We start from the raw sequence: 27,170 nt of genomic DNA on the forward strand, positions 1-27,170 counted from the left end.
TCAGGATGGTCCAGTAGGGGGCGCGCCTGGCCCAGCGTCCAGGAGTGTTCCCTTGTCTTCCAAGGCCCCACAGGGGAAGTGAGGGACAAACAGCTGACAGTCCATTGGCCAGAAGGGACAGGACCCCCAAGGCCGGAGCACGCCCATGGTCCCCATCACATCTGGAGTAAGAGGCTGCTTCTCGGCGGGGGTGGAAAAGCCGTTGCCCAGGTAGGCCCGGCTCCACCCCAGAGACCTTGGGCTTCTCCCATCTCTCTGGGCTGCACTTCCTGGCCTGTCACCTGAAGAACTGAACTGCAGGCCCCACAAAAGGGAGGCCAGACCCCCAAAAGTGCATGAAGATGAACATGCTTTTGTCAATGCACGAGAAATATGGTACAAAGGGTTAAAAAAAAATCTGCTCAGAACAGGGAGCTTTGGTTACTGGAGGGAGACCTCTGTGCAAGATGGTGATAATAATAAGCCACAAGGTCAAGTAAATAAAATATGAACCGAAAGCTCTAGCAAAGAGCCTAGCACATGGCAGACGCTCAGCAAAGAGCAGCTGGTCCTTGCTCATGGGGGCTCTGGGAGGGCCCGGGTGTCACCCCACTGACCCGGGGCCCCCACCTCCACTCCACACGAGAGCCAGGGAGTGGGGGCTCTGGGAGATTGTCACCCAAAGAACAAACAGACACACTGAGGCTTAGCTGGGGACTCGGGTCTCAGGATGAGGAAGGAGCATAAGGTTATTTTTAAGCAAAAGATAATAGTGACTAATATCTCCAGGGACTGGAGCAGCTGGTGACCAGGCTGTGACCTTTACAAGGCTGGGCTGATTGTCTTATTACTACAGTGGAGGCCCCATGACCCATGAGCAAAGGGGCAGAGCCCAGTTCTTGGGGGTCCCTCTGAGCAGCCTCTCGAATGCCTACCTCGACACACCTCCAGGAGCCCCAGCCTCCCACCCACCTACACCTCCAGTGTGTGAGGTCTCCCGCTGGATTTTTTTTTTTTAAGATTTATTTACTTATTTATTTAACAGAGAGAGAGAGAGAGAGAGAGCACAAGTAGGCAAAGCGGCAGACAGAGGTAGAGGGAGAAGCAGGCTCTCCACTGAGCAGGGAGCCGGATGTGGGGCTCGATCCCAGGACCCTGGGATCACGACCTGAGCGGAAGGCAGAAGGCAGCCGCTTAACCTACTGAGCCACCCAGGCGCCCTATCCCGCTGGATTCTTAAGATTGGTCAGCAGGGGGCAAGTAATCACCTCCTCATTAGAAAGACAAGAGAACAGGGGCCTGGGGAAGACTCCTGGATTGCCCAGGGTCAGAGAGAGCAGGGAGAAAGGGCTGCAGACTCCTAGGCCAGGCTCCCTCCATCCACCACACTGCCTTCCACTGAGGCCTGCCAACCCCACCATCTCCCGGGCTCATTTAGAAATACACTCTCCAGGGGCACCTGGGTAGCTCCGTTGGTTAAGCAACTGACTCTTGGCTTTGGCTCAGGTCATGATCTCAAGAGTCCTGAGATCAAGCCGCACGACGGGCTCCGCACTCAAGGCAGAGTCTGCTTGTCCCTCTCCCTCCCCCTCTGCCCCACCCTGCCTTGCTTGTACAAGCGGATTCTCTCTAAAATGAATGAATGAATGAATGAATGAATGATGAATGAATAAATAAATAAATAAATAAATAAAAGAAATATTCTCTCCAGTGGAGAAAGTGTCACCAGATTCCTGAGCCTGGGCCAAATCCTCAGCCTGCAGGGGCCTCAGGCTTCACCAAGCTCTGTGCCCTAACCAATGGCAGAGCTGGGATCTGATGCCAGGGCTGTATGTGGGGCCTGCTCCTTGGCTCTTAACCTCTCTGAGAGCCCGCTGAGCCCTCATCTGTCCATTAAGGTCGGTGCTGGGTCCTGGCAGGTGTGATGCCAACAGCACCCGCGTTCCCTGTGCAGTGTACCCACTGAGGGCCAGCCCCAGCCTCATGGGACTCAACCCTCCCACAGCCCCGAGGGTCCTTGGTTTGAAGGCTCAGAGCTGACTCCCTGGCCACCTCCTTTTCACCACATTAGGGACAACTGCAGGATGGCATCTCGGTGTTCAGTGAAGACTGGAGCCAAGTGATGAGATGCTTGATTTGATTCAGGTGGGAAAAGAGCCCAACGGGCCGGAACAATGGCCTCCAACCCACTCAGATCTCTGAGATCTGGGGCCTTCCGACAAGACCCCACTGCCTCCCAGCGATGTCCCTTTCCCCTCCTCTGTCTGGATTCAAGTGAGCAACAAGCAGGGATGTTCCAAGCACCTCTGGGGCTTGCTGAAGGGATGGGCATATCGTCAGCCCACCTGTCCCTCTTCCTGGAAGAGTCAGGAGTGTGGCTCTGAGGGCACTGGGACCTTGTCATGTTGTCTGCATGTCTCTCCCATTGGACTGTGCACAGTCCAAGGATGGTGATGGCCGCCCCGTCAGACTAGAAGCTCCTCAAAAACAGGCCACCGTGATCTGCAGCTGGTGGCTTAACCTCTCTGATACCACCGTCACCTGGAGCCATAAGCCCTGTCCTGCAGACCTCAAGGGGTTGACTCAACAGTGGGAGCAAATATGCATCATCTGTCATAGGATGCCACCCAAAGCATCCTAGGGTAGGGGAGAGAGCAGCGAACTTGGAGTCAGAATGACCAGGTTCAAATCCCAGCTCCGCCTCTAGTTTCCTTGTCCGTACAGTGGGGCCAGGGTACCCCAGAGCGAAGTTTCTAAGCAGATTCTACTTACCCCACCCCACCCTGCCTCTCCCCTACAGCCACAGTCTTCCTGCCTCCCGGGCCCAGAGCCGGGCGCAGGCTTTCCCCAGTCCCCTCCGCGCCAGCGGTCAGGTTTAACAAGCTGTCCTTTTCCCCAGCAGCCCCGGGAAGCCCGGGCTGCCTCCCCGTTCTCCCCAGGCAGGAAATGGAGGCTCGGGGAGGTGAAACGACTAGCCCGAGCCCCCCGGCAGCCTGGGGGACCCCGCCCAGCCCCGGCCCGGCCTGGCCACGCCCCCAGCCGGCTCCAGCCGCTCCCAGGACGCCGGCGGTGGTTGGTGAAAGCCGGAGGGAGGGGCATGGCCGGGTGGGGCGGGGCAGCGAAATAGAAGGAGCAGACCCTCCCCGGGCCCCGCCCCCCCGCCCCCCCGCCCCCACGGGACCCCCCGAAGGCCGCAGGGAAGCGCGGAGGAGGCGTACCGGGTTGATGGGCATCCAGGTTCTCACACGGCACGTCGTCGTAAATCACATCTTCTTCCAGGGCGGGGAAAGTGAACCGGTCGACTGGGAGCGAGGGGAGACGACAGAAGCGCTCAGGAGGCTGTGGCGCCCGGGCGGAGGCGGCTGCCGGGCTGACAGCAGGACTGCACCAGCTGGCCGCTCCCTCCCGCCGCCCCGCTGCTGCTCGGCCAGCAGCCCGCGCGGCCCGGCCCCTCGGGAGCCCCTGCCGGCGGCCCTCCCAGGACTCGGTTCCACTGCCTCTCCCCGCCCCCCAGCCCTGAGAGGCATCCTCCCAGTGAGGACGGCAGACCCCCACCTGCCGCCCTGCCGCCCACAGGCCTGCCCATCTGGCTGATGCGCAGCTGCTCCGGGCACCTGCGGGGAGCAGGAAGCAGACCCAGCACCTGTGCCCGGGAGCATCTTCAGCGGTCCAAACCCTCAGGACTACCCAAAAGGAGCTACCTCCCAGTCCGAGTTGGACCCCAAAGCAGCCCTACTGATTACAGGGAAGGGGGGCAGGGGGGTGGCTTTGGAGAGTGGGGTTAAGCAGAGGGCCCCCAAAACGCAGCCAGCAGGGCCCTGACTGGTGAAAAATTCAACAAATGAACACATCCCTCTGCCAACATTTTGCTGGGCGGGCAGTAAGCAGGGCAGGGCGCCCAGTCTGGGCGCGCCCCCCCACCCCGCCGTTAGCAGCTACCAGGATGTGCAAGTTAAAGAGGTATCCCCTCAAAACCATGTCCCCAAGCTCTGTCCTCTTTAGGGGTGTGCCCCCCAACACAGAGCTAGGGTTTGGAAAACCAGTCCCCACCCTGATGCGAGTCTGTCTTCACCCCAGGTCTAAGAAGACATGGGACCAGATGGGCTCTGAAATCCCCACTGTGGTCCCAGGGCCCCAGAGCCATGGCAAGCCTCACCCTCAACCCCGTCTTCCACCCCCAGAGGGATCCTGCCTCCCACATGGCTCTGAGACCTGCTCACCTCTCTCCAGGTCCCTAGTTCTGGCCATCAGCCTCACTCTCCTGGACAGCCTCCTCCCTGGGCTGCAGCCCATCCCGCCTTGTCTTATAGCTTCACCCCCACCCCACAGCGTCTCTGGCTCTCACAGTTCCCTGTTGCCTTCGGGAAAGCATGGCTGCGAGGCCCAGAAGGAGCTGGGGACACAGCAGCCTCGCCTGGCCCCACTGACCCCTTGGGTGCTATCCTCCATCACACCACAGCTGCTGCTTCCCAGGGTGCCGGATGTGCCCTCTCCCCCGGGGGGCTGGGGCTCAGGCTCCTGCCCAGGCGCCCCTGCATGGATGCTCTTTTCCTGACCCCTGCTGCCTCCTCTCTGCCTTCAGGACTCATGGGTTCCCCTCACTCCCACCCCACGCCCCGCACGTGGCCTTCTGCAAGGTAACTGCTGGCCTATGTGGCTGGTTCTGCTCCTAGAAGGACCTCACCTTGAGCACTAAGGCACGCCACTGCCAGCCCATCTGCCCTGCTGTAGGAGCTTCTGAGTATTTGAGGAACAGATAAACGGTCAAATACATTATCAACTCCTGGACCATGGCTCTCATCAGGCAACAAACGGGGACAACTCCCAAGCATGGGCAGTGAAGATGACCCCATGACACATGCAAGCCCACAGCAGCCCTCTGGGCCTGAAGGAGGGGCTCTGAGGTTATCCCAGTGCCACGCTCCTGGGGTGGGGCTGGGGGGCACTTACTCCGGCGGGAGCTCTTCCGTTTCCAGCTGGAGCGCCGGACCCCGGAGGGAGCAGCATCCACCGCATCCCCGTTGCTCACCACTGGTGGCACCCTGCGGGTCAAGAAACAGCGTCAGTGAGCCAGCAGGGAGAGGGATGGTGCTGCTGAGCAGGGAGGGACAGGACAGCAGGCTCCACGAAGCCTCTGGCAGCCCCGCACCAGTGGGGCAGGGCATGTGAGGTGCAAGGGTGGGTGGAGGGCCAGGAGCCACTTGCCCCCGAAGCCCTGAGTCAGGAGAGCTGGGGGGGCCACATCTGGGCTGGCCTTGAGCAAGCCCCTTCCCCTCTCAGTCTCTCCATCTGTAGAAGGTACCAGAAGGCCACAGTGATGAGGATCAGGGGCCTTCCCTGCAAGGGCACCCATCCTTCTTCCAGGGCAGATTCAGTGGGCTCTCCATCTCCCATTCTCCCACTTGCAAAATGGGGGCAAGGGTTGGGGGACCCCTGCCCCCTGTGAGAAACAAGGTCATGCAAAGCTTCACTAGACCAAACATGGGAGGCAGAGCTTCATGCCCCCCCACACGTGAGGATGGGCTGGACCTACAGGCCCGCTTCCCCGGGGCAGAGACGCAAAGGGAAAACTAGCGAGGCGGCTCACACCAGCTCCACCAAGCGATCAAGTGAATTATCTGCAGCAGCAGCATACAGACATCCCACACTCTGGCAGGTTGGGCCACTCTCCTCCGCGTCACTGTAACCCCACACCCACAACCCCAGTCTGATCATGGGAAGAGGGCCAGACAACCCCAGACAGTCTGCAAACCCCTGCTTTTACTCCCCAACACTCCCAAGATCATGCAAAGCAAGGGAAGACTGCAAAACTGTCACCGAACGGGCTAAACAAAAGATCCCAGAACAGAAAAGGGTGTAAGAAGAAAAGCTGGTGGATGAGAAAGCCTGGATGGTAGTGTGCCCAGCCTGCTTTCTCGGTTTTGAGAAACGTTCCGTGGTCACGTGAGATGTGAACCATGGGGAAAACTGGCTGTCAGGTATACGCAAATCCTGACAACTTTTCTGTCCATCTAAAATTATTCCAGAATGAATGTTGATTTTTTTTAAGTCCAGCCTCAAAAAATCAAAGGCCACACCTGCCAGTCCAGAGGGGAGACACTTGTAATGGTCCAAGACAGCAGCCACTGCTGCCAAGAATTCTCTGGAACGTCCCAGCACCCGAGCCCCGGGAGGAGGGGGAGAGGCATCACCAGGATGGTGCAGGAAGCAGGGAAGGAGGAGGAGGTGGGGAGCACCTCCCATGAGCAGCTGAGACAACATGGATCCCGCATCCTCCCCAGACATAGGCGCTGGGCCAGAGGAACCTGCCCAAGATCACACTGCCGGAATGGCAGAGCCAGGCCGAGGAGCCAGCCTGCCTGGCCCCAGAGTGGCCTCCTCCGACCGCAGCTCAGGTGGCAGAGCACGGAGAGTGTCTGTGCTGGCCCCTGAGCCACGTGTGGCTACTGTGCACTTGGAATGTGACGTGTGGAAGTTCATTACGGGAACTCATGTGACTAAAGAACTTCATTTAATTTTCAAGAACCACCTGTGGCTAGTGGCCCCGTACATGAGTGCTGGTCTAGGGTCCCTACACCACTGGAGGAGCAAATCTCCGCCCACTAGAGACAGGGCGGGGCTAGAGCAGGAGGGCCTGGGGGGCTGAAGGGAGCCACCTGAGCTCACATCCCTAACAACAGCTTCCCTGGGCCCCCACCGCCGCAAGCCATGGACATCTTGAAGGTGATGAATCCAGCCGCTGAGACAGAACCAAGCCTTTCCAGCCCAAGTCGACATGAGCTCGGCAGTTGGGTTGGAAAGGGTCCCAACCACAGGCTCTCTTTGCTCTGATAGGTCACCCATGACGATCGGGGACCATTACAAAGCACCTGTTGCTTGCTGCCTGTTTTGCTTTGTATTTTCAGATTTCGAGTCACAGGAATGCATACGAGGCAGGTACTATTATCCTCATCCCACCAGTGGAGGAACAAAGACTCAGTTCTACTTCGCCAGAGTCGCTCACTCGGTGCAGCAGAAGGAGCTGGGACCTACGGCCCAGGCTGTCTGCCTACAAAGTTTGTCTTATTCCAGCCAGACCACCTGGAAGGAGGGAAGTGGCATTTAAATATTCAACTACATCACATATTTGCTGTGTCATAAGGCCACTGAACCTCGCTTGGCTATTCAGACATCCTTCTTTTTAAAGGGAAGGATAGAAATAGCACTGGGCATACACAAGTTCAAGTCTCTGTCCAAGAAAAATCCTAACAGCCAGCCCCAAGGCTGTGGTGCAGTTCAACCAGAGAACACCCGAGAAGGCCCTGGGTAAATTCTGAAGGTGACATCAAGAGGCAGTGAGTATTTTGGGGGGAGGTCAGGCAGCTTTAGAAGGGATCTGGAAATAATTTAGGACGTACTAAAAGCCAGGAGTGGCTGAAATATGAGCCTCCAGGCTAAGCATCACCAAAACACAGTGAAGTTAATTTGTTAATTTTATTTATGTAATTTAATTTTAAATAGCCACATGTGGCTAATGGCCACCATAAGAGGACAGTGTAGAGCTAAGCCACCTACACAATTAGAGAAGCTAGTCTGGGTCCTGGGCTGGGGAGTGGGAATCTTACAGCAGAGAGAAATCACCTTCATGCCTGCCCCCACTGCCTCCATGGCTGAGGCAAACAGACTGGGAGCGCCAAGGGCGGGAAAGGGCCAGTGCCAATGGGTGGACAGGTCTTCCCAGGCTCAGCTGGAGACCACCACCCACCTATGCCCTTCCCTTGGCTGGTACCTACTCTGGACCCTGTGCCATGCTGAATGCTTGAGAAAGGCCCTGTGAGCACAAGTGCATGTGTTACCGTGACCATTTTATAGATGAGAAAACAGAGGTCCAGAATAGGAAAGTGCCAGCAGGTGGCAGAGCTGCAATTTGCCTGCAAAGCCCTGCTCTGGACACCAGCTCCGTTGCACCTCCCCCGCCAGACTGCAGCAGGTGTCCTCCCGGCAGACAGACGAGAGGCTGGGGGTGCCTCCTCCTTGCCCCTTCCCACCGCGCAGCGAGGCCACCGCCCCACTCCACAGCAACCCAGAGGGCAGCCTCTCCCAGCTGCTGCCTGGCCACAATTCTCTCAGAGCAAACACTCCTTCGGGGGCCTCCCCAAAGGTTCCAGATAACCAAAGAGCCATAAAAAGCAGTAAGAGGCCATTTATCTCACGCTTATCTGAGCTTCCTGCACCTTCAGAGCCTCTCAGCTCATTCCTGAGAAAAAGGCCCGCCACTAAGATGACACCAGTCTCATAAGGTGAGCCCACTCCCCCGGAATGCAGAGGCAAGGAGCCAAGTCCGCGGAGAAGAGCAGAGAACAGGGAGTTCGCTGAAAGCTAGTGGGCGGGAGACAGAAGCAAGTACGCCCCCCAGCCCCCCAAGACCGGTGTCCACTGTCCACCAGACTGAGGTCAAGCACCCTAGAGGGCCACCATGCAGCTCCAAGCGCCTTCTGTGCCCACCTCCTCGCTCTCCAGGGAAAAGCCAGGGGCGAGAGGGGAGTGAGTGCCCTGTGACAGCAGGGACCTCTCCATCCTGGCTGCCCCGTTCCATGAGCCCCAGCACCCAGGGCCACACTCAGTGATGACTGATGCCCACCCCAGCCTATGTTAGATGAAAGCTCCACTCCAGAGAATGGCAGTACCCCCAGCCCTGCAGCTGGCTGGTCCAGCCCCCAGTTTCTCAGTGAATCTCTCTGGATGGCAGATTCCACAGGGTCCCTTTCCCAGGGGCTACACGGTGGGGAAGACCCCCCCCCAAACTCTAACAGCCTGAGGATTCCTGGCAGGCTGGGCTCGTGCCCCTGTGCACGTGCACCCGTACACCCTCATGCAAACACGGGGCATCCCAGGGCCTTTTCCAGGACAAGGTATGAAAAATGCAAAGGAGGCTGGGCGCCTGGGTGGCTCAGTTGGTTAAGCGACTGCCTTCGGCTCAGGTCATGATCCTGAAGTCCCTGGATCGAGTCCCGCATCGGGCTCCCTGCTCGACAGGGAGTCTGCTTCTCCCTTGACCCTCCCCCCTCTCATGTGCTCTCTCTCTCATTCTCTCTCTCTCTCTCAAATAAATAAAATCTTTAAAAAAAAAAATGCAAAGGAGGAAAGAATCCCACCTTTGAGGAAGAGAAAGGACCAGAATCAGGCCTGGACAGCATCCTCAGAGCATCACCCCTCCAGAAATCTACCACCACCCACCATTGCCACTATCCCTACATCCAAGAGACACAAAAGAAAGACAAAAATATGAAACCCTGATTAACCCCACTGCCAGATGTCTTTTCAGCCCTGGCCACTTTCCAGTTTACGTAACATGTGAAGGCTGGAAGGGCCTTAAAGATCGTCTGGTCAGATGGCTCAAAGCAGCTGCATCCGCCGTCACCCGGGAAGCTCCCAGCAGGTACCAGCCAGGGCCCCTGCCCCGCAATTCTGAGCTGGTGGTCTGGGAGGCCAGGCACCAGTGTCTCTAAACTCCCTGCTGCCTCCCCTGTGCGGCCAGGGTCAAGAGAACCAGGCTCAGGGATTGAGGGGTGAAGGCTTCGCTCCTGAGGCAACAGACGGGGGACAACACCACAGTTCTGCCACTTGGCTCTGCATGCCAGGACAGCGGCTGCAGAGTGGGGCGAATAGCAGCTTCTGCTCCCTGCAGTGAGGATTAACAAGATAACTTACCTGCGAAATGGGACAACAAGGCCTCCCTCCCAGGGCGCTGGTAAGGAGGAATTCAAGAAAGCACGGAAATACTTGGCAGGGGGTCTGGTGCTTGATACGTGCTCCTGGTAGGCTACTTCCCCTCCATCCCTGCTCCAGTTACAGGGTCCCAGACTGGATGGGGGTCACACGGCAACGCCCCCAGCCTGCACACATGCGCCTCCTCACAGCCCTAGCCCAGTCAGCTGCCTCCTACAGAAGGGTGCCAGGACCCAGTCCGTCTGTCCTGTGCCACCCCCTACATGGTCACAAACCCACTTCCTGAGTGGGTAGCGAGGAGACGCCAGGGGAAGTCTAGGGAGGGCCCCCCGACTTGCTATCCACTGCACAGTCCTCACTGCGGAGCGAGCGTCAAGGCCCCCAGGGGACGCCCTCTGGACACACAGCTGCGGATGCCCACCCAGACCCCGCCTCCGGCCTTCTTCTCCGGGGTACGCACACCTCCCTGACATTGGAGGGCCCTGGGCTCGGTGGTCAGGTCAGATGGTGACCGGCACCGCACCCTGCACTAATCAAGAGCGATGTGGAGTGATGAACAAGATACAGGCTCTCACCGGAAAATGCTCACGATCTGCAGGGAGGGCAGAAAGTGAGCCACGAAACAGCACGTGTGCTAAAACCACGGTTCTATTAAAAAAAGGATGTATACCCGCAGACCTGCTCAGCCCAGAAGCCGGGCAGGGATGCACGGTCGTGGGATTGAAGCTCGCGTTAGTCTGTCATCTTCTGTACTTTCTAATTTTTCTACAACAAACATGTATGCCCATTATAAGAAAGAAAAAGAGGAAGGACACACATCTCTGGAAACATTAAGCAGTGCGCTGGCCGACGTGGGTCCCACGCGCCCTGGGGTCACCCCAGACACACAAGCACCCTTTGGGGACAGCGACAGAGAGCAGCTCTGTGGCCAGGCATCCGATCCCTGGGTCTCACTTCCTCCCCTGATGGTTTCCACAGCTGGTCCGCCTCCCACTCTACAGGCAGGAAGTGGAGGGTTAGGCAGATAAGGGGGTCCTGGGTCTCAGAGCTCAGATCAGAGCTCCACCAGATCCATGCGGCAGACCTCAGCGGGTTAAACACCAGTTCAGGAAGCCGAGCCAGCTGGATTCAGCCTCTCCTCAGCTCTGTGGCGACAGGGGGCCGATGCCATGTTCCCTCTGACCTGGTTCCACATCCGTAAAATGGGCATTATCATAGTACCCGCCTCCGAGGGTGTCATGAGGATGAACGAGCTAAGACAAGTAGAACTTGTAGAACAGGGCAGGGCCCACGAAAATGACACAGCCGGGCACAGAATGGAGGTGGCCCTCCCCCAAGGGCAGGGACCGTCTGCCTGGGTCACTGCAGGGCCTGGAGCATCAGAGGTACTCCAAAAAGGTGTGTAAGACGGAACAACAGAGGACGGAGGTGAAAGGCAGGGGGCTCCCAGCCAGCCAGCCAGCAGACTACTGGCCAAGGGCGGCCCCGGCACCATCCTGGGCGGGCAGAGAGGGCTGCAGGGGAGGTAAACAGAGCCCTGCCCTCTGGCTGTGAGCTCAGGCGCCACTAGCCCTGGGCTAGGGGCTGTGCCCTTCTGGGTCTGCACAGTGGGACCGATAATAACGCCCCATTTCCAGCTGTGTTAGTCTCCTTCGTGCTGCTGTGACAAATCCCCACAACAGAGATTGCTATCTTACAGTTGTAGAGGTCAGACGTCTAAAATGGGTTTCACCAGGGTAAAAGCAAGGTGTTAGCAGGGCTCTGCTCTTCTGGGGGCGCTGGGGAGAAGCCATTCCCTTCGCGTTTTCCAGCCTCTGGAAGCAGCCTGTATCCCTTGGCTTGCGGCCCTTCCTCTGTCTGCAAAGCCATCAGTGTGGCATCTCTGGATCTCTCTCTGACGTGGGCCCTCCTGCCTGTCTCATAAGGACCCTCGTGATTTCACTGGGCCCACCTGGAGAATCCAGGAGAATCTCGCCATCTCAGATCCTTAACTTTAATCTGCCAAATCCCTTTTCCCTAGAAGGTAACATGTTCCCAGGTGCTGGGGATTAGGACATGGCATTCTCCTGCCCACCGCAGCTGTGAGAACCACAGTGGTGTGTGGGGAAAGGACCACATAAACTATAAAGTCCCGCACGTGTAAACTATTAGTAGTGGGTCTTCTTTGTGCCAGGCCCTAGGAATGAGGGATGGATAAGGCCTCGTCCTGTGGCTGCAGAGATCCAGGGCTGAGATTCCGGACCGGAGCACTCAATGCAACAAATGGGCATGTGGGTACCTTCCTCAGGAGAAACTGTGTGGCTTTTAGACTGGGTACTTTTGGGCTGGTCCTTTTTATACTGCGATCCAAAGGCCATAGCTCAGATGTGGAAACCCCTCGTAGCCAGGGGTGGAGAGGAAAGAAAAACAAAAACAAAAAATATACAGCGTTTCCAATTTCAGGACAAGCAAGGAGCCAGAGAAAGAGGTCTCTAACATTGACGGGCCTGGTCCCATAACCCTCTTATGAGGGACTCCGCTGGGGGGGGGGGGGGGGGCTGATCTCTGCCAGACCTCGGGTCCCCGACCCCTCAAAACAGGACACAGGAGACCGGAAATGTTCCGATTTGCAGAAACAGTGAGATTAAAGGCAAGCCTGGGATTACAAACAACTCCACACTGGGGCTCGGCAATCTGGAAAGCCCTGAGTAACAACCCAGTGACTGACTTCGCCAGGGAGAACTTCCCCCGGGGCTGTCTGTCCAGCTGTCCCCACCAAGACCCGCATGCTCCTCAGAAGCCACAGGCCCTCTAGCACCCTGTTTCCATTCTGTTCGAATGCTGCTCTCCTGAGCCAGGCCTGGCCCTCCCAGTACCTGATGTGTCCAGGGAGGACGGGGTTTCTCGGCACTTCCGCGAATCCAGCTGCCCACTGCTTTCCCAGAGTCCAGGCCCAGGTAAGAGACTCTGACCAGTCCATCTTGTCTGGGCACCCGGGATGGGGCAGGCCAGGTACCTCCCGGGAGCCAGTAGGAATCTCTGCAGCCCAGACAGGAGCCAGAAGCCTGACCCAGCAGGAAAGACTAAGGCTGCAGGGGGCCCCCTGGGGGCGGCAGCAAAACTGGGCAGGAAAAGCAAACAACTCCAGAGGGGGCCAGTGCCCTCAGAGGGAAGAGGTGTGGGCCTGAGTCCAGGGAAAACACAGGAAGCCAGCGACCCACACGCCCTTGTTCCAGCAACCACTGGTGCTCTGGGATGCTTCTTCAGCCAGACGCCCCCAGCGAGAGTGCAGGGTGCCTGAGCGCATGCACTTCCAAGTCCACCAGGCACGGCCAACCCCACAGGTTCCAGCCGACGGCTGTGGGGGCCCACGGGCCACGCTCCAGCCCCGCAAATTCTCGGCTGACCCACTTCAACTCCAGCCTCGGGTCCTCTTCGAAAAAGTGGGCAAGACCAATCACCCCGTCTCCTGGGGCTGCGGTGCTGAGAGAGGAGATCATGTGCATGGCGCCCTTAGCATTGGTGGGACAGGCCACCCGGCCACTCGGAGCCTGCCTCCCACCGGCCTCTGTCCTGGCCCCTGTCGGAGCCAGAGTCAGAGCCCAGGTTCCGAGATCCCATTTCCACACTGTTCCTCCTTCTCCTCCTCTTCGTGGAGACACTGAAAGTTGCCTCCTGTGCCCGTCATTCATGCAACACGATGCCTTCAGTACTCCCCCCGGGGGCAGTGTGCTAAGCTGTGAGAACCCAGCAGCAAAGGTAAGACCCCACTCCCCCACCCTAAACACCCGCGTCCCAGGCCTGTGCCAGGGGGTTGGGGGGGACACACCTTCACATCCTTCCCCCAGAGGGGAGGGGGCTGCTTTTACTCTGCTCCCGTTTTATGGGAAGGGGCCTCGCCCAGAATCACATGCTGTGGCCACTCTGCTTGGCTCCCCAGGTGGGGTCTCCGGAACCGACTGTTTACAAACTACTCTCCTAAGAAACTAGGAGGCAAAGGTAAATCTCTTAGCAGGTAAAATGCTCACACCAGTAAACACACACACAGTCAGATCGTCCGTCCATACGCAACTGGCCACACCACCCCACTCCCCCACCATGAGACAAAGTCTGAGGTTCTGGGTCCTGACCTGGAGTCCCCAGCACATCCCTGGAGGGCAGTGCTGTGGTCAAACACCCAGCCCCCGGGTGCAGAAGCCTGCAAGAAAGGAGACTGACTATCCCCATGTCACTGATCAGAAGTGAGGCTCGGGACAGAAAGCCACTTGCTCAAAGATGCACAGCGAACACAGAGAAAGACTTGAAGCCAGCTCCATGTGGCTCAGAGCCCAAATTCCCAGGTGCCCCAGGACCCAGACTCCAGCCCTCACTTCCACACCACGCTCCTGCCTGGCAGCAGCTCACCAGCAAGGACATGGGATGAGGACTGGCCCTGCTTCCCTACCTAGCTGGGGGTGAGTGCCCTGAGGGGGGTGAGGTCACCCGGGGGCTGCAGCTCTGCCAGGATCTGGGTAGTTATTCTAACCTTCTCGGCAAGAGTCCCCAGAGGCCAGGTAGGCAGCCAGGCAAAGCCCAGGGCCATTTCCAAACCAAATTTCCTCCAGGCAGGGGCCATGGAGGAAATGCAGGGAGATTTGGTAAAATGTCCTCCACTGGGTGACTTGCTTTTTCAAAGCAGTGTTTGCTTAGTAACTACCTTTAGGAAAGTCTAAAAAAAAGAAAAAAAAAAAAAGGAAAGCAATTTTTTTCCCCTTTCTCTTGGATAACAAGGAGAAGACTGGTGATCTGAATGGATTCTTCTCCCCGAGGATTCCAGAGTGGAAAATCACCACCCAGAGAAGGCGCTGGAACTGAAGTAAACAGAGATCTGGAAGGGAGGGTGCAGCTGGGAGCACACAGAGAGCACTGGATGAGGAGTCCAAGGCTGCCAGCATCTCACAGTGTGGCCTTGGACAAGTCCTGCTCCCAATCTCGGCATCTGTGAAACTAAGAGCAGGCCAGGAGGCCCCTGAGGACTCCTGTCAGGATCCAGTGTTGGCCCAGTTAGGGAACTCAAAAGTGACATTTATTCAAGCCAGATGTTGGCGAGACCCACCCGGCAACCCAGACCCAGCCCGAGAGGCAGAGGCTCCAAGCACACAGTCTCCGTCCCTCCCGCCCCATCACTGGAAACACCCAGCCGGGACAGGAGGCGGAGTAGAAGCGAACACAGGGTGCATATCTGGCACGTCCTTCAACCAGCATCTCCTAATCCACAGGATGCTCTAGATGGCTATTACTTCCATCGTACAAACAGGGAAACCGGGGCTCAGAGAGGTTCCCAGGCAGCCCAAAGCCACCCAGCTAAGTGGGGATTTGAACCTCCAGAGCTCACTCCCTGATGCTGCCAAGAGATGGTGTTTGAGGGGGCTGGGGCTGCCCCAGGGTGAGCCTGAGGACAGGTAAGTGGACAGTGGGTTCAAGGCAGAGGCTGGGCCCCTCTCCCGGAAACACTCTCTGAGCTACTTGACCAGCAGGCTGATGATAACAACACGGTATATGACCCTAGCTCTCGGGGCCACCGGTCACCACCTCAGCACTGCACCAGCCCCAGCCAGACACCCAGTCTGGCCTCCAGGACTCACAGGGAGAAGGCGAGCAGAGACGGGCCGGGCTGCCAAGATCCTGACCCTGAGTGGGCAATGGGGTTCTCCAGGAGGGTGGCCTTGAGGCTTGTGGTATGCTTGCTCACGGCCCACTCCCCTTCCCAGCCCCCTGCCTCTGCCAGTAGCTTCCTCCGGTAACCGCTCCTCCCCAAGCCTCCCCTCTCCCTGAGCTCTCCACCTGGGCCCCCTCCCATCAGCGTCCCAGTCCCCTGAGCATTCTTCTCTGAGCCATTCTCCTGTGTCTGCATCCCCCACTAGACTGAGTTTCTGGCTAGCTTCCTTCCTGGCCCACCCTGGAGGGCTCTAACCCCTGGGAGATGAGAACTCCCCTGCACAGGTGCAGGGCCACTGATTCATTTCAGGTCCCCAGCCAGGGAGGAGAGGCCGATCCCTACGTCTGGCCCAGCAGAAACCCTCCCAGGGCCCACCCACTCCAGATGGCAAATACAGGGACTCCTGCCCTTGAATCCAGATCTGTCTTGGCTCCAGGGGCCCACGGAGGGAAGCTGCATCTCTGAGCTCTCCAGCTGGGTGACACCCGCCTGAGAATCAGGCCCCCTGGCTCTGCACACCAAGAGACAAAGGAAGACCCCTCCCCCTGCCAGAGTGGCCAGGATTTAAAGCCAGGACCCCGGGGCCTAGATCCACCACTAAGGATTCCCCTCGGGGAGGACTCGCTAAGCACCCAGGTCCCCAAAGCCAGGCAGCAAGCAGCAGTGAGCAAACCCCAAGAGGCCTCTGCTTTTATAGCCCCCAAGCCCCAGATGTGCAGCTCACCCCCGAACTGGCTTGGGAGGCCACAGAGGGGAACGGCTAAAGGATCCCCAGCCAAAGGCTGAGTGGTCCTGGGCACAGCACCACCCTCCCTCATACCTCCTGCCCAGTGTCTCCTCTTTCTCCAACCACCAAAGCAAAGGAACAAGGCTCACTTACTGTGTCTGGGGTGGGGAGGCTGCTGAGTCTGGGTCTGTGGGAAGAGAGCAGAGGAGAGCCTGTCAGGCCTGAGGCTGGTCCCTATGGACTCAGTCCATCCCCGCCCCCTTTCCCAGCCTCCCTGGGGTGCCAGAGACGGGGCCTGGGCCAACCTGGGTGCCTGCTGGGTTCCTGCCTCCCTTCCCCCCGCCACTGCACTGTCATCAAGCTCCCTTACCTGTCTTACTTGTACCACCTCGACTCCCACCACTGTGGCCCACGTCCCAAATCCGACCAGAACCAGCCACCCTGCCTGCTCTGGGCCTGCTCCCCACCCCCAGCTCCTCAAGGAGCCCCTTGTCCCCAGGCCTGCAGGAAGTTCCTGCTAGGCCGGTCCCCAGTCTCTCCCAGATGACACAATAACAAAAGCCCAGAAGCTGCCATTTAACACGGCCTTATCAGGGTACTCCCAACCCTAGGGGCCACCGGGACCTCTGGGAGGTGGCTTCTCTGGCTGGTGTGACTCCCTGGGAGAAGCTGCTGGGGAAGAGGGGCTTCGGAGACACAAGCCCTGGGCAGCAACTGTGTCCAAAGCCCAACTCGGGGCCAACCATTTCCATGACCAATAAGTGCGCCAGATGCTGCAGGAATGCTTGGAATCTCCAGTTCCCAAGGGAAGCCATGGAATGCAACTTCTCAATGGTTTTTCCCTTCCTGTGCTGGGGATAGTGGAGGAGCTGGGAGGCATCCCTGGGAGCCTAGAGCTTCCACCAGGCTTCTAGACTCTCTGTAGCCCCAGAGGCCCGGAAATGGGAGGACCCAAGGCTCCCAAAAACACCTTACCAGTGATGGGGACGGAGTCCAAGTGGATCAGTGGGGCGTCATCGATGTCCTTCTCTGAAGCCACGCCTGGGACACCCAGGCCAGTGCTGGTGTCCTCGTCATCATCACTGTCGTCAAACTCAAAAGCCTCTCCAGGGTCGTCCTCCACCTCGGGGGAGGGGCCGGGGCCTCCCAGAACCAGCTGATCTCCTGGAAGGGAGGAGGAGTTAACAGCAGCTGGGTCTGGGGTTTGGTCAAGGAAGATGGCTACAGCGGGGGAGCTTCTGCGGGCCTGAGTGAGGGCACGAGGGCAGTTCCCAGGGCCTCGAGTAGACCCCTGCCCGGACCAGCTGGCCTCCCTGCGCTCAAGAGGTGACCCGTGGTTGGTGAGGGCTGTAAGCAGGTGAGCAGTGGACAGAGAGGAGGGAGCAAAGCCTAAACAGTGAATGGGTGCACAGCTGCACCTGAACGTACATCTATCGTGTTGTTTCCTATTTCGCCATTTTGTAAGCAAGGGGGCTTTTAATTGCATCTGGGCACGTGCGTGTGGGCACACACCTCCATGTGTCGTTCCCCGTGCATGTGTCTGTGTGCTTTTCCCACACACGCTTGTGCCCCCAGATCCCCTTCACGGACATGCCCTCCTGCCATCCATCAAAGCTCAACTGAAGCAGAGCCCTGCCCCACCACGGCCCCCCTCTGTCTTAGCTCCTTGTTTTCTACATCCATCCCTGTATAACCTGCAAAGATGTGTTTTGTGCTCGTCTGTATTCCCCGGCCGATCTCAGATCCCTAAGAGTCCTTTCTACTGTCCCCTTTAAGGGGACGGGTCATGGCCCCGCCCACTGTAGAAACTCAGCAACTTCTGTTAAATAAGAAAAGGAATGGATTCTCTGCCCTAAAGAGTTTCACGGGCCCTCACCTCTCCACCCACTTCACCAAGCTGAGGTCCCCCGTCTTCTTCCCTGGAGGACCTCCTTCCACAAGCCTGGGGCTGGACAGAACCTCAGGGGTTCACTATGCCATCCTCCTACTTCGTGCCAACTCTTTCCAAAACCAAAGGACAATGTGGCCTGGTTTTAAAAGTCTGCAAAGCTGGGGCACCTGGGTGGCTCAGTCAGTTAAGTGTCTGCCTTTGGCTCAGGTCATGATCCCGGAGTCCTGGGATTGAGCCCTGCTCAACAGAGAGTCTGCTTGTCCCCTGCCCCTCCTCTCCTCTCCCCCTGCCCCTCCTCCCCGCTCCTCCTGGCTCCTCCCCACTCCTCCCCACTCATGTTCACTCATGTTCATGCACTCTCTCTCTTTCTCTCAAATAAATAAATAAAATATTTTAAAAAAAAAAAGTTTGCAAAGCTGAGCACCCCTCCAGTCCTGCTGTAGCTCACGCCACAGGATGCAGAGCATGCGCTTTGGTCCCATCTGGGCCCCCTACCCGCTGTGTGGTTCTGAGCAAGTCTCTCCACCTCTTGGAAGCTTGGTGTCTCCCTCCATAAACTGGAGATAAAAACAGCACCCACCCCATAAGGCCGAGGTGAACGTGAACTGCGAAGTAGGTCAGGGTTTCTCGGCCCTACCACTGTTGACTCTGGGGCCCCAGGGTCTTCCGTGGTGGGGGCCCTGCAGGATGTACGGCAGCATCCCTGGCCTCTACCCATTAGAAGCGGGTACTACCCTCCAGTTGTGACAACCACAAATGTCTCCAGACATTGCTCAATGTCCCCTGGGGGACAAAATCACCCCTACCTGGGAGCCGCCAGGGTGGGTGTAGCCCTTGGCCGAGTGCCTGGTGTGGGTACACATTACACAAGAACACCTGTTGTAAGTGCGGCCCCTCCCAGCCGGAATCCTTGATGACAGGACTGCCTAGCCCATGTCTGTGGACTCAGCCCCAGCAGGTGCTCAGAGGTGGAAGGATGAGTTGGCAGGCAGGAAGGCGGATGGAGTAGACAGACGGCTGGATGGATGGATGGGCATATCCAATTCTAGCAGTCTCTTGGACTAGAAAAATCCAATCCCTCCCCCACAGGGACCTGGGATTTTGCAGAGAACATTCCAGGTGCAAATGTATCAAATTCACAAAGCCCCTTCCCCAGCTGCTGGAGTGCAGCTGAAGCCCAGAGCTCAGCCTTCCCCCCTCCCCAGACAGAGGCCTCTGAGGTGGGGGCCCCCCGGTGGCAGAAGCTCCTTCCCCAGGTCAAAGACACAAACCCGGGCTGAGAGCCTGAAATGAGCCCCACCCAGCTCCTGGCGTAAGCCTCATGACCACCCCCACTGGACATGATGAGGCCACAGAGATTCAAGCGGCAAAATGATGTACCCGCAGTCCTACAGCTAGTAAGTGGGGAGGTGGCTCTGAACCCGTTCTGTCTTCCCATCCTACACTCTCCACTGAGCCCTGTTGCCTTCCGGAAATTAGCTGAGCCCTTGGACACTCGGCCCTGAGATGATGGATTAATAAAAGAAATCCAGGGGTTGAGTTGGAAGCTGGATTAATGGTTTTCAAATGACAGTCCTCAACCCACTGGTGGGTCAAAAAATCAATTAGGGGATTCCCAGGTGGCATTTTGTTTCATTTATGAATTACTTGAGATATTTTTAAATATTTTATTGTAATATTGATAAAGTCATATTTGGTATTACTTTTGATACGGTTTTGACAGTTCTGTTTCAGTTTGCGTATACATATCCACACACACGTACAGGGGTGTAGAATCTTCTACCGATGTCCCCTCACTCACTCCACTGCAGGCACACTGGTCTCCCTGCTGCACCACGAATGTGCCAGATGTGCTCTAGCCTCAGGACCTTTGCACTTTCCATCCTGGGGTCCAGAATGTTCTTCCCCAGGTATCTTCTCCTGCTCTCACTTCCTTCAGGTCTTTACTCCAGGTTATCTCCAGATGAGGCTGCCATGACCAAAACTGCCCATAGAGACACACTGGGACTCCCCGATGGCCTTGCCTGCTTTACTTTTCTCTATGGCCCCCATCAGCAGTGATGTTCCAAGCTTTCATTCATTTTACTGTGTCCTAACTAGAACCTAAGCTCGTGAGGGATTCTAGTCTGTTTTGCTCACTATTATATCCCCAGCATCTGCTATAGTGCCCAGCACACAGTAGGCACACAATAAGTCTGCTGAACACACACACACACACACACATACACACACATTCCTGTTCTCATGTCTATGGGTTGTGGTTTTACTTTTTTTTTTTTTAAAGATTTCATTCATCCATTTGACAGAGAGAGAGAGAGCACAGGCAGGGGGAGAGGCAGGCAAAGGCAGAGGGAGAAGCAGGCTCCCCACTGAGCAGGAAGCCTGATGCGGGACTTGATCCCAGGACCTTGAGATCATGACCTGAGCCAAAGGCAGATGCTTAACCAACTGAGCCACCCAGGCACCCCTATGGATTATAGTTTTAAAAGTTCAAAATACTGGGGTGCCTGGGTGGCTCAGTTGGTTAAGCATCCAACTCTTGGTTTCAGCTCAGGTCATGATCTCAGGGTCCTGGGACTGAACCCTGGATCAGGCTCAGTGCTCAGCAGGGAGTCTACTTCTCTCCCTCTCCTGCTGCCCCTCGCCCCACACTCACTGTCATGTGCCTGAGCTCTCGCTCTCTCTCAAATAAATAAATCTTTAAAAAAAAATAAAGTAAAATAAAAGTTTAAAAATGCTGGAATGAATGACTACAAAGTCCCCGCCCAGTATTTTGGGCTACCAGATATAGACCCACCCTGACCCTCAGTGCCCGTGGCCCCTCCCACTTGAATCCACCGGAGTCCCAGTGGGGACACTGTGCGCCCGGCCAGTATCACATGGTGACTAGCATGTCACACTCAGACCACCAGACTCCAACCCCAGCTCTCCTAGAGGCTGACCAGATGAACACGGGGTCACTGTATCCCCCAGGCTGCAGCTTCCTGACCTATAACAAGGACAAGAACAGCGACCAGCTCTCAGGTTAGTGGGAGGCCCGGACACCGGACAGGAGGGCCGAATGAACCGACATATGTAGAGGGCCTGGTGTGAGGCCTGTGCTCACTGCTGGTAATAGTCCAGCTCATTGTCAGGGCCACAGCATCATTACCATTATCTTTGTTATGCTTATGATTATTATGATTACTGCCTTGAGTCAGAGCACAGCCCTGGGCCCTGGGGGAGCTGCATGGGCCTTCCCAGTCACAGGCCTGGCCCTCAGAGCAACTGGCCACAGGCTGTGTGCAGGGACGTCAAGGGATACGGTCACCGTCTCGCCTGCATCCAGGGGACTGTTCCCAGCAGCCCCGGGGCCAGGAGGTTCAGAGAGGAGTAAGACACGGCCCCTCGGTGTCAAGGAGCTCACTGCAGGTGAGGCAGGCAAGAGAGACGAGCCTCGAACCCCAGGGCCTGAGCCATGCCCAGTGACAGCCGGGGGCTCACGCTGGCGGGGGCCACCCCTGCACAGAGCCTCGCAGGATGAGTAAAGGTCTGACAGGCTCACGGCGGGGCTGGGGTCCCAGGCTGTGGCCACAGCAGGAGTGGAGAACATGCAGCATGTGACCCAGGGGAGCCGAAGACACGAGCAAGGAGGCTGGCAGCTATAGGACCGTGAAGAGGTATTTGGGGGTATTTGAATCTTATTTGGTAAGACAACAGGAAGCTCTCAAACAATCAGCAAATGGCAGAAAGCCTGTTTCAACCATATGACACTAGCCAGCAACATCAGATATAACTGGAACAGTAAGTCACATGTTTGTTGAACAGAACCGAGTTGATGTAATCATAAAATCATTTTGTTCTTACTTTTTGGTGAATGGGAGAAGGGGTAACAAAATGCCCACGGCAGCAGGAGACAGAGCAGGGAGCATCCTGGGACCCAAGCCACAGTCACACGTCAGGAGATGCCCTTGTCCCCCACAGCCCTGTTCTCGTGCTCCTGAGACCCAGGCAACCAGACATGGCTCCTTATCAGAAGGAAAAATCAGGAGGCCCCTCCCCGGATAATTGAGAGCTGAACTGAGCCCTTGCCACCTATCTGGACAGGTGGCCTGAGCAGAGCTGACCACACAGGCCTTTGATGTTCCAGGCTACACCCCAGCCCTGGGAGAGCCAACCCCAGCAAGCCCAGGAGGCAGGAGACCTGAGAAGCCACCGTGCACCGCAAATGAAGGTGGCTTCACTCTGCGGGTTCCCCCACCCTTTGGAGAAGAACACGAAGGCTCAAGGAGGAAGGGACCCCTCCTTGGTCTCTGCCCGGGGCTCAGAACAGAGCACACGTGGCCGTCCTGCAACACCCACAGCAATAACAGCTCCCATTCATTGAGCGATTGATTACCACACACCAGGGCTGCCCGTATCATTAAGCCTTGCAACAGCCCCCTGAGAGGGTGGCACTACTCTTCCCTGTGTTTATGGGTGATGAAGCTGAACCGCAGAGACAGCAAGTCGCTCAACTAAGCGCACAGTGTCGGTGGAGGGCTGGGCTGGTGAAAAAGCCCTCGCTCAAGACCTCTCTGCTCTCTGCCTCCCCCAGAGGATGAGCAAAACATAGGAAGCGGGGCCCACTGGGTGAAGGGTGTCCAGCTCCTCTGGGGCAGGGCAGTGGGGTGGGGGGGCCGGATTCCACATACAGTGTCCAAGGCCCCACTGCCAGGGTTACTGCCAGAGAAACTAGCAGACAGCAAATTCCATTTCAGATTAACAACAAATAATGTTTCAGCATAGGTGTGGGTTTTTCCTCATCTTCTTTTTTGTTCCCCAATAACTCTGGCGACCCTGCCTCCACTAGACGACCCGGCCTCAGCACGCTGGCGGATGGAGGTGGACAGGCCAGGCCCTTCCCCTTAACCCTCACCGCCCTCAGTTCATGAGCTTCACCCCCAAGCACACAACACTCCTGTTGTCATGTCTGTGGGTTGTGGTCTTAAAAGTTTAAAATCTCCAGGGGCGCCCCGGTGGCTCAGTCGGTTAAGCGTCTGCCTTCAGCTCAGGTCACGGTCCCAGGGTCCTGGGATCGAGCCCTGCGTCAGGCTCCCTGCTCAGCGGGGAGTCTGCTTCTCCCTCTCCCTCTGCCTCTCCCCACCCCCCCACCCCGGCTTGTGCTCTCTCTCTCTCTCTCTCTCGCCCACTCTCTCTCAAAAAAAAAAATTAAAAAAATAAATAAATAAAATCTTAAAAAAAAAAAAAAGGTTTAAAATCTCCAGGGGATCTTAGGTAAAGAACCACCCCTCGTCTGGAGCCTGCTCTGTAAGAAGGAGAGCTAAGCACCAGCAGAGCAGGATTCACACCGAGGGTCAGCCTGCTCCAGAGCTAGTCGCCTCCGCCAGCCCCGTGGCCCGTTCAGAGGAGGGACAAACAGGAAGCCTGGGGTACGGTACCTATGGCAGCCTGTGGAGGAGGGTTGGAGGAAGCCATCAGACAAGGTCCAGCTCAAACCAGCACCGTCCCAGCCACTCGCCTGTTAAAAAAAAAAGAGAGAGAGAGACCGGAAATCTAATTAGATGCAGTTCAAGGGCAAAGTTTCAACAAGCAGAGAGGGGTCATTGGCTCAAGACCTGTGCTCTCCAGCCCACCAGCTCTTCCATTCCTTCTCCAGCTGCTCCCGGAGCACAGGAAGGAGCCAGAAAGGGCCCAGCCCCCACCCCACCATAAATCATTAACCCAGGAAACCAGCCACGGCAGCCCTGTAACCACATCTTCCCAGAAAACCCGTGCCACCACAGACCTTCGTTTTGCTCAGTACCCAGCGACCCTGGGCACCCTGGTGGGGCCCACTAGACAAGCCCCTTCCTCCCATCTGGCTTGCAGGGGAACTCCAGCCCCAGAGGCTGGATCATGCTCCGGCCTCTGTGTTCCAGAGGCTGGATCATGCCTGAACTATCATGGATGTGGCCGGATACTTCCTCGTCCTGGCCCCCCAGTGACCACAGCTCCCTGGAGTCCAGATCCTCGTACCAGCCCCGCCTGCAGCCCTGCTGAAGGCCATTCACTCCCTCTTTGTCTCTCCCTGTCCTGCCCCACAGGGTTGGCCAACTGGCGAGGGGCCACTGGCCTTAGCACCTGGGTGTATGGAAAGTAAAGGTATGCAGAGAGGCAGATGGCCAGAGATAGGGGCAGAATCCCAAAAGCTTGGAGCTGGGAGCAGTTTTCCCTGGCCTCAAAGTGGGGGCTGTACTGGGCTTCCCAGGGCCTGCGGCCAACCTTGCCAGAAGTCCAAGCGGTGAGGGAAAGGGCTCTCCCCACTCTGCCCTGACACCTCTGATCCTGAGCGAGGAGCTGTCCTTCTAGACCTTTCTGTGGAGGGGAGAATCAGTCCTGGAGGGAAAGCATGAGCCGTCCAGTCCAATCAGCCCCTGCCAGAAACTGGCTGATGCCTGCCTGTTCTCCTCTCCAATCCTAAAGCCTTTATTTTTCTTAACTAGCTTCCTAAATAAACATAGAATGCATGTAAATGGCAATTAATTAATAACAGCAAACATTGCCGTAGTGCCTCCTATGTCTCAGATGCTATTCGCAGCACTTTACAAATATTAACAGCTATTAATCAAAACTATGAGAAAATGAGGCCCAGAGTGGTTAAGTAAGTTGCCCAAGATGACACATCTACTAAGTGGCAGAGCCGGGGTTTGAACCCAGGCCGTGGGCCCCCGAGGCTGCACTCATTAGGTAACCATATGCCAGGGCCTCTCAAAACCCAGATGACATAAGGGTGCACAGTCCACCACAATCCCCCAAAGTGACTGCCTTCACTAGGTCCTTGGGAGTCCTGAGCGTTCCATGAGTGTGCCTGCCTATCCCTGTACCTACGTACGTGTCTTGTTTCACACGGCGGGGGCGCGGGGGGGGGGGAGCATCCCTGCACTTGCTGTGCTATACCTTCCTTTTTTTAAAGCTTAAGAACCTTGATTATTTCACACCAGGACATAGACATCAGCCTCCCTCTTCTGAATGGCCGCGTAGTGTGGGGATTTTTTTTTTTTTTTTGGATATATCATAACTGAGGTAATCTCTGCCACTGGACACTGAGGGGTTCCAGGGGTTTGGGTGTTATGAACAATGTAGCAACTAACGTCCTCCATACACAGGGCCTTAAGCAAATGGATACATGAGCCTGTAGGGCACGTGCCTAGAAGTGGACCTGCAATTCTCATTTCCGTTGAACGCAAATTACTTTCCAGTAAGTAGGTGGCTGTGCCTCATAGCCCCACACTCAAAACTATCAAGACTAAAATTTTATCTTCAGCAAAGGGCTCTGGGAAACAAACTAAAATGCCTGCAAATTCCCTTGCGAGTCGAAAGATCCGACAACAGCCATACAGCCCTCCTCATACAGGGTCCTTCTCCCTGGGGCTCATTCGGAACCACTTAGGAAGGAGCAGGGAGACTGAGGCCCATTTTACAGGAGGGAAAAGGGAGGTGCCTAGCCCCAGCCCGTATGCAAACTGCTGCTCAAATACAATTTTTTTTAAAGATTTTATTTATTTGATGGAGAGAGACACAGCGAGAGAGAGCACACAAGCGGAGGGGTGGGAGAGGGAGAAGCAGGCTCCCCTCTGAGCAGGGAGCCCGATGCGGGGCCCAATCCCAGGACCGTGGGATCATGAGCTGAGCGGAAGGCAGATGCCTAAGGAGTGAGGCACCCAGGTGCCCCTACAATTTTTTGATGATGCAGAAACCCAGGATCCTTTCCCTCCAGGCCAGAAAGCTATCCTTCCCTTTTTCCTCACCCTTTAGGGTTGATTCCTGCCCCCTGATCCAAGCCCAGGGCTTTCCCCGGGAAGGAAGAGAGACATCAGCATTTATGGAGCCGAAAGCTTTATCTGCCCTATGGTATTTACAGATGAGGAAACCAAGGCACAGAGAAGTAGGGATCTGCCTGAGGTCACAGAGGCAAGGGAACAGAGGACAACATGAGGATTGGCCCCAAACCTTCCTCTCCCTCCTCTAACCACACTGCCTCTCTGGACTTTGGGGCTGGAATCTGGGTGTGTCTGCTACAGGCTAACCTGGGGCAGTGAGGTCCCCAGGCAAGGACACAGACCCGCAAGCCCCATGCACACCCACAGTCCTGTGGCCACCATCTGTACACACGTGCCCCTAGCCTCAGAAGGATGCAGGTGAGGGAGCAGGGGGTCTCTCAGCGCAACCATCACCACCACTACAGACCCTCATGGCACAACAGTTAGGAAAAAGTTCAGGCTTTTTTTCAGTGTCCCCCCACTCAGGAGCTATGACACCTTGGATGAGTTACTTAGCCCCCATCTCTGGGCCTCCATTTACTCATCTGCAAAATGGGGACTAAAAAGTAGATACCTTGGGCACCTGGGTGGCTCAGTCAGTTAAACATCCAACTCTTGATTTTGATTTTGGCTCAGGTCATGATCTTAGGGTTGTAAGAAAGAGCCTCACGTCGGGCTCTGCACTGGACATGGAATCTGCTTAAATTCTCTCTCTCCCTCTCTCTCTGCCCCACCTCTCTCTCTCCCTAAAATAAAATAAAATAAATAAAAAGTAGCACCTCACCAGGTTATTAAGACAATTAAGAGTAAATACATGTAAAGCTCTTGGAAGGGTCCTCAGGTCACACTGGTATATGGCTCTCATTCACACTCATAACACAGGCTGTGGTGAGCACAGCTCCGCCTTGAGAGCTGGGGACTCAGGTTGGAGTCTCATCTCCACTAGCAGGTGAACTGAGCCTCATGAGTGTACAAAGGGGGTCTCACTACCTGCCCCATGGGGCTCCCAGCAGCATATCTGAGGCCAACCACACACCACCACCAGGAGGCTCAGTCAGCGCCAAGATGCCCACCCTTGAAGCTGTCAGCATCAAAATGGGAGACAGCAATCGGGACCCTGTGTCTGGATTCCATACCTCAGGAGTGGAAGCGCCCCTGCAGGAGGTTCACAGGCGGACTTCACTCTATGGGGATCTGGGGAAAGCACCTGGGGCAGCCGGATCCGCCTGCAGGCTGGGCTCTGTCTCTCCTCTGGGTGTGACCACAGGCCTGCCCTCAGCCTCTCACAGCCTTGGGCTTCCCCTCTGTAAAATGGGCATGACAGATCCTGTGCACACTATTTCCCAGGCTGCTATAAGCAAGGACCCAGGTCATAGGAATGAACGTGCTTAAGCAAACAGGTGGAGT

General features: G+C 56.5%; 1 protein-coding gene across 1 annotated transcript in view; it reads right to left on the reverse strand.

Moving 5' to 3' along the window:
* ARHGEF10L (Rho guanine nucleotide exchange factor 10 like) overlaps positions 1 to 23,642 on the reverse strand; it is a 106,689-nt gene extending 83,047 nt beyond the window's left edge. Inside the window, 6 exon segments of the mRNA XM_073903280.1 lie at positions 3,198 to 3,281; positions 4,930 to 5,021; positions 16,245 to 16,278; positions 17,067 to 17,255; positions 23,403 to 23,482; positions 23,580 to 23,642. Coding sequence (XP_073759381.1) covers positions 3,198 to 3,281; positions 4,930 to 5,021; positions 16,245 to 16,278; positions 17,067 to 17,255; positions 23,403 to 23,439 — 436 coding nt within the window. The 5' untranslated portion in view covers positions 23,440 to 23,482; positions 23,580 to 23,642.
* Between the last annotated feature and the right edge of the window lie 3,528 nt (positions 23,643 to 27,170).

This window comes from Callorhinus ursinus, unplaced genomic scaffold (assembly GCF_003265705.2).
Source record: "Callorhinus ursinus isolate GAN/ISIS: 27379988/994484 unplaced genomic scaffold, GSC_fseal_2.0 scaffold18, whole genome shotgun sequence".
NCBI lineage: Eukaryota > Metazoa > Chordata > Mammalia > Carnivora > Otariidae > Callorhinus > Callorhinus ursinus.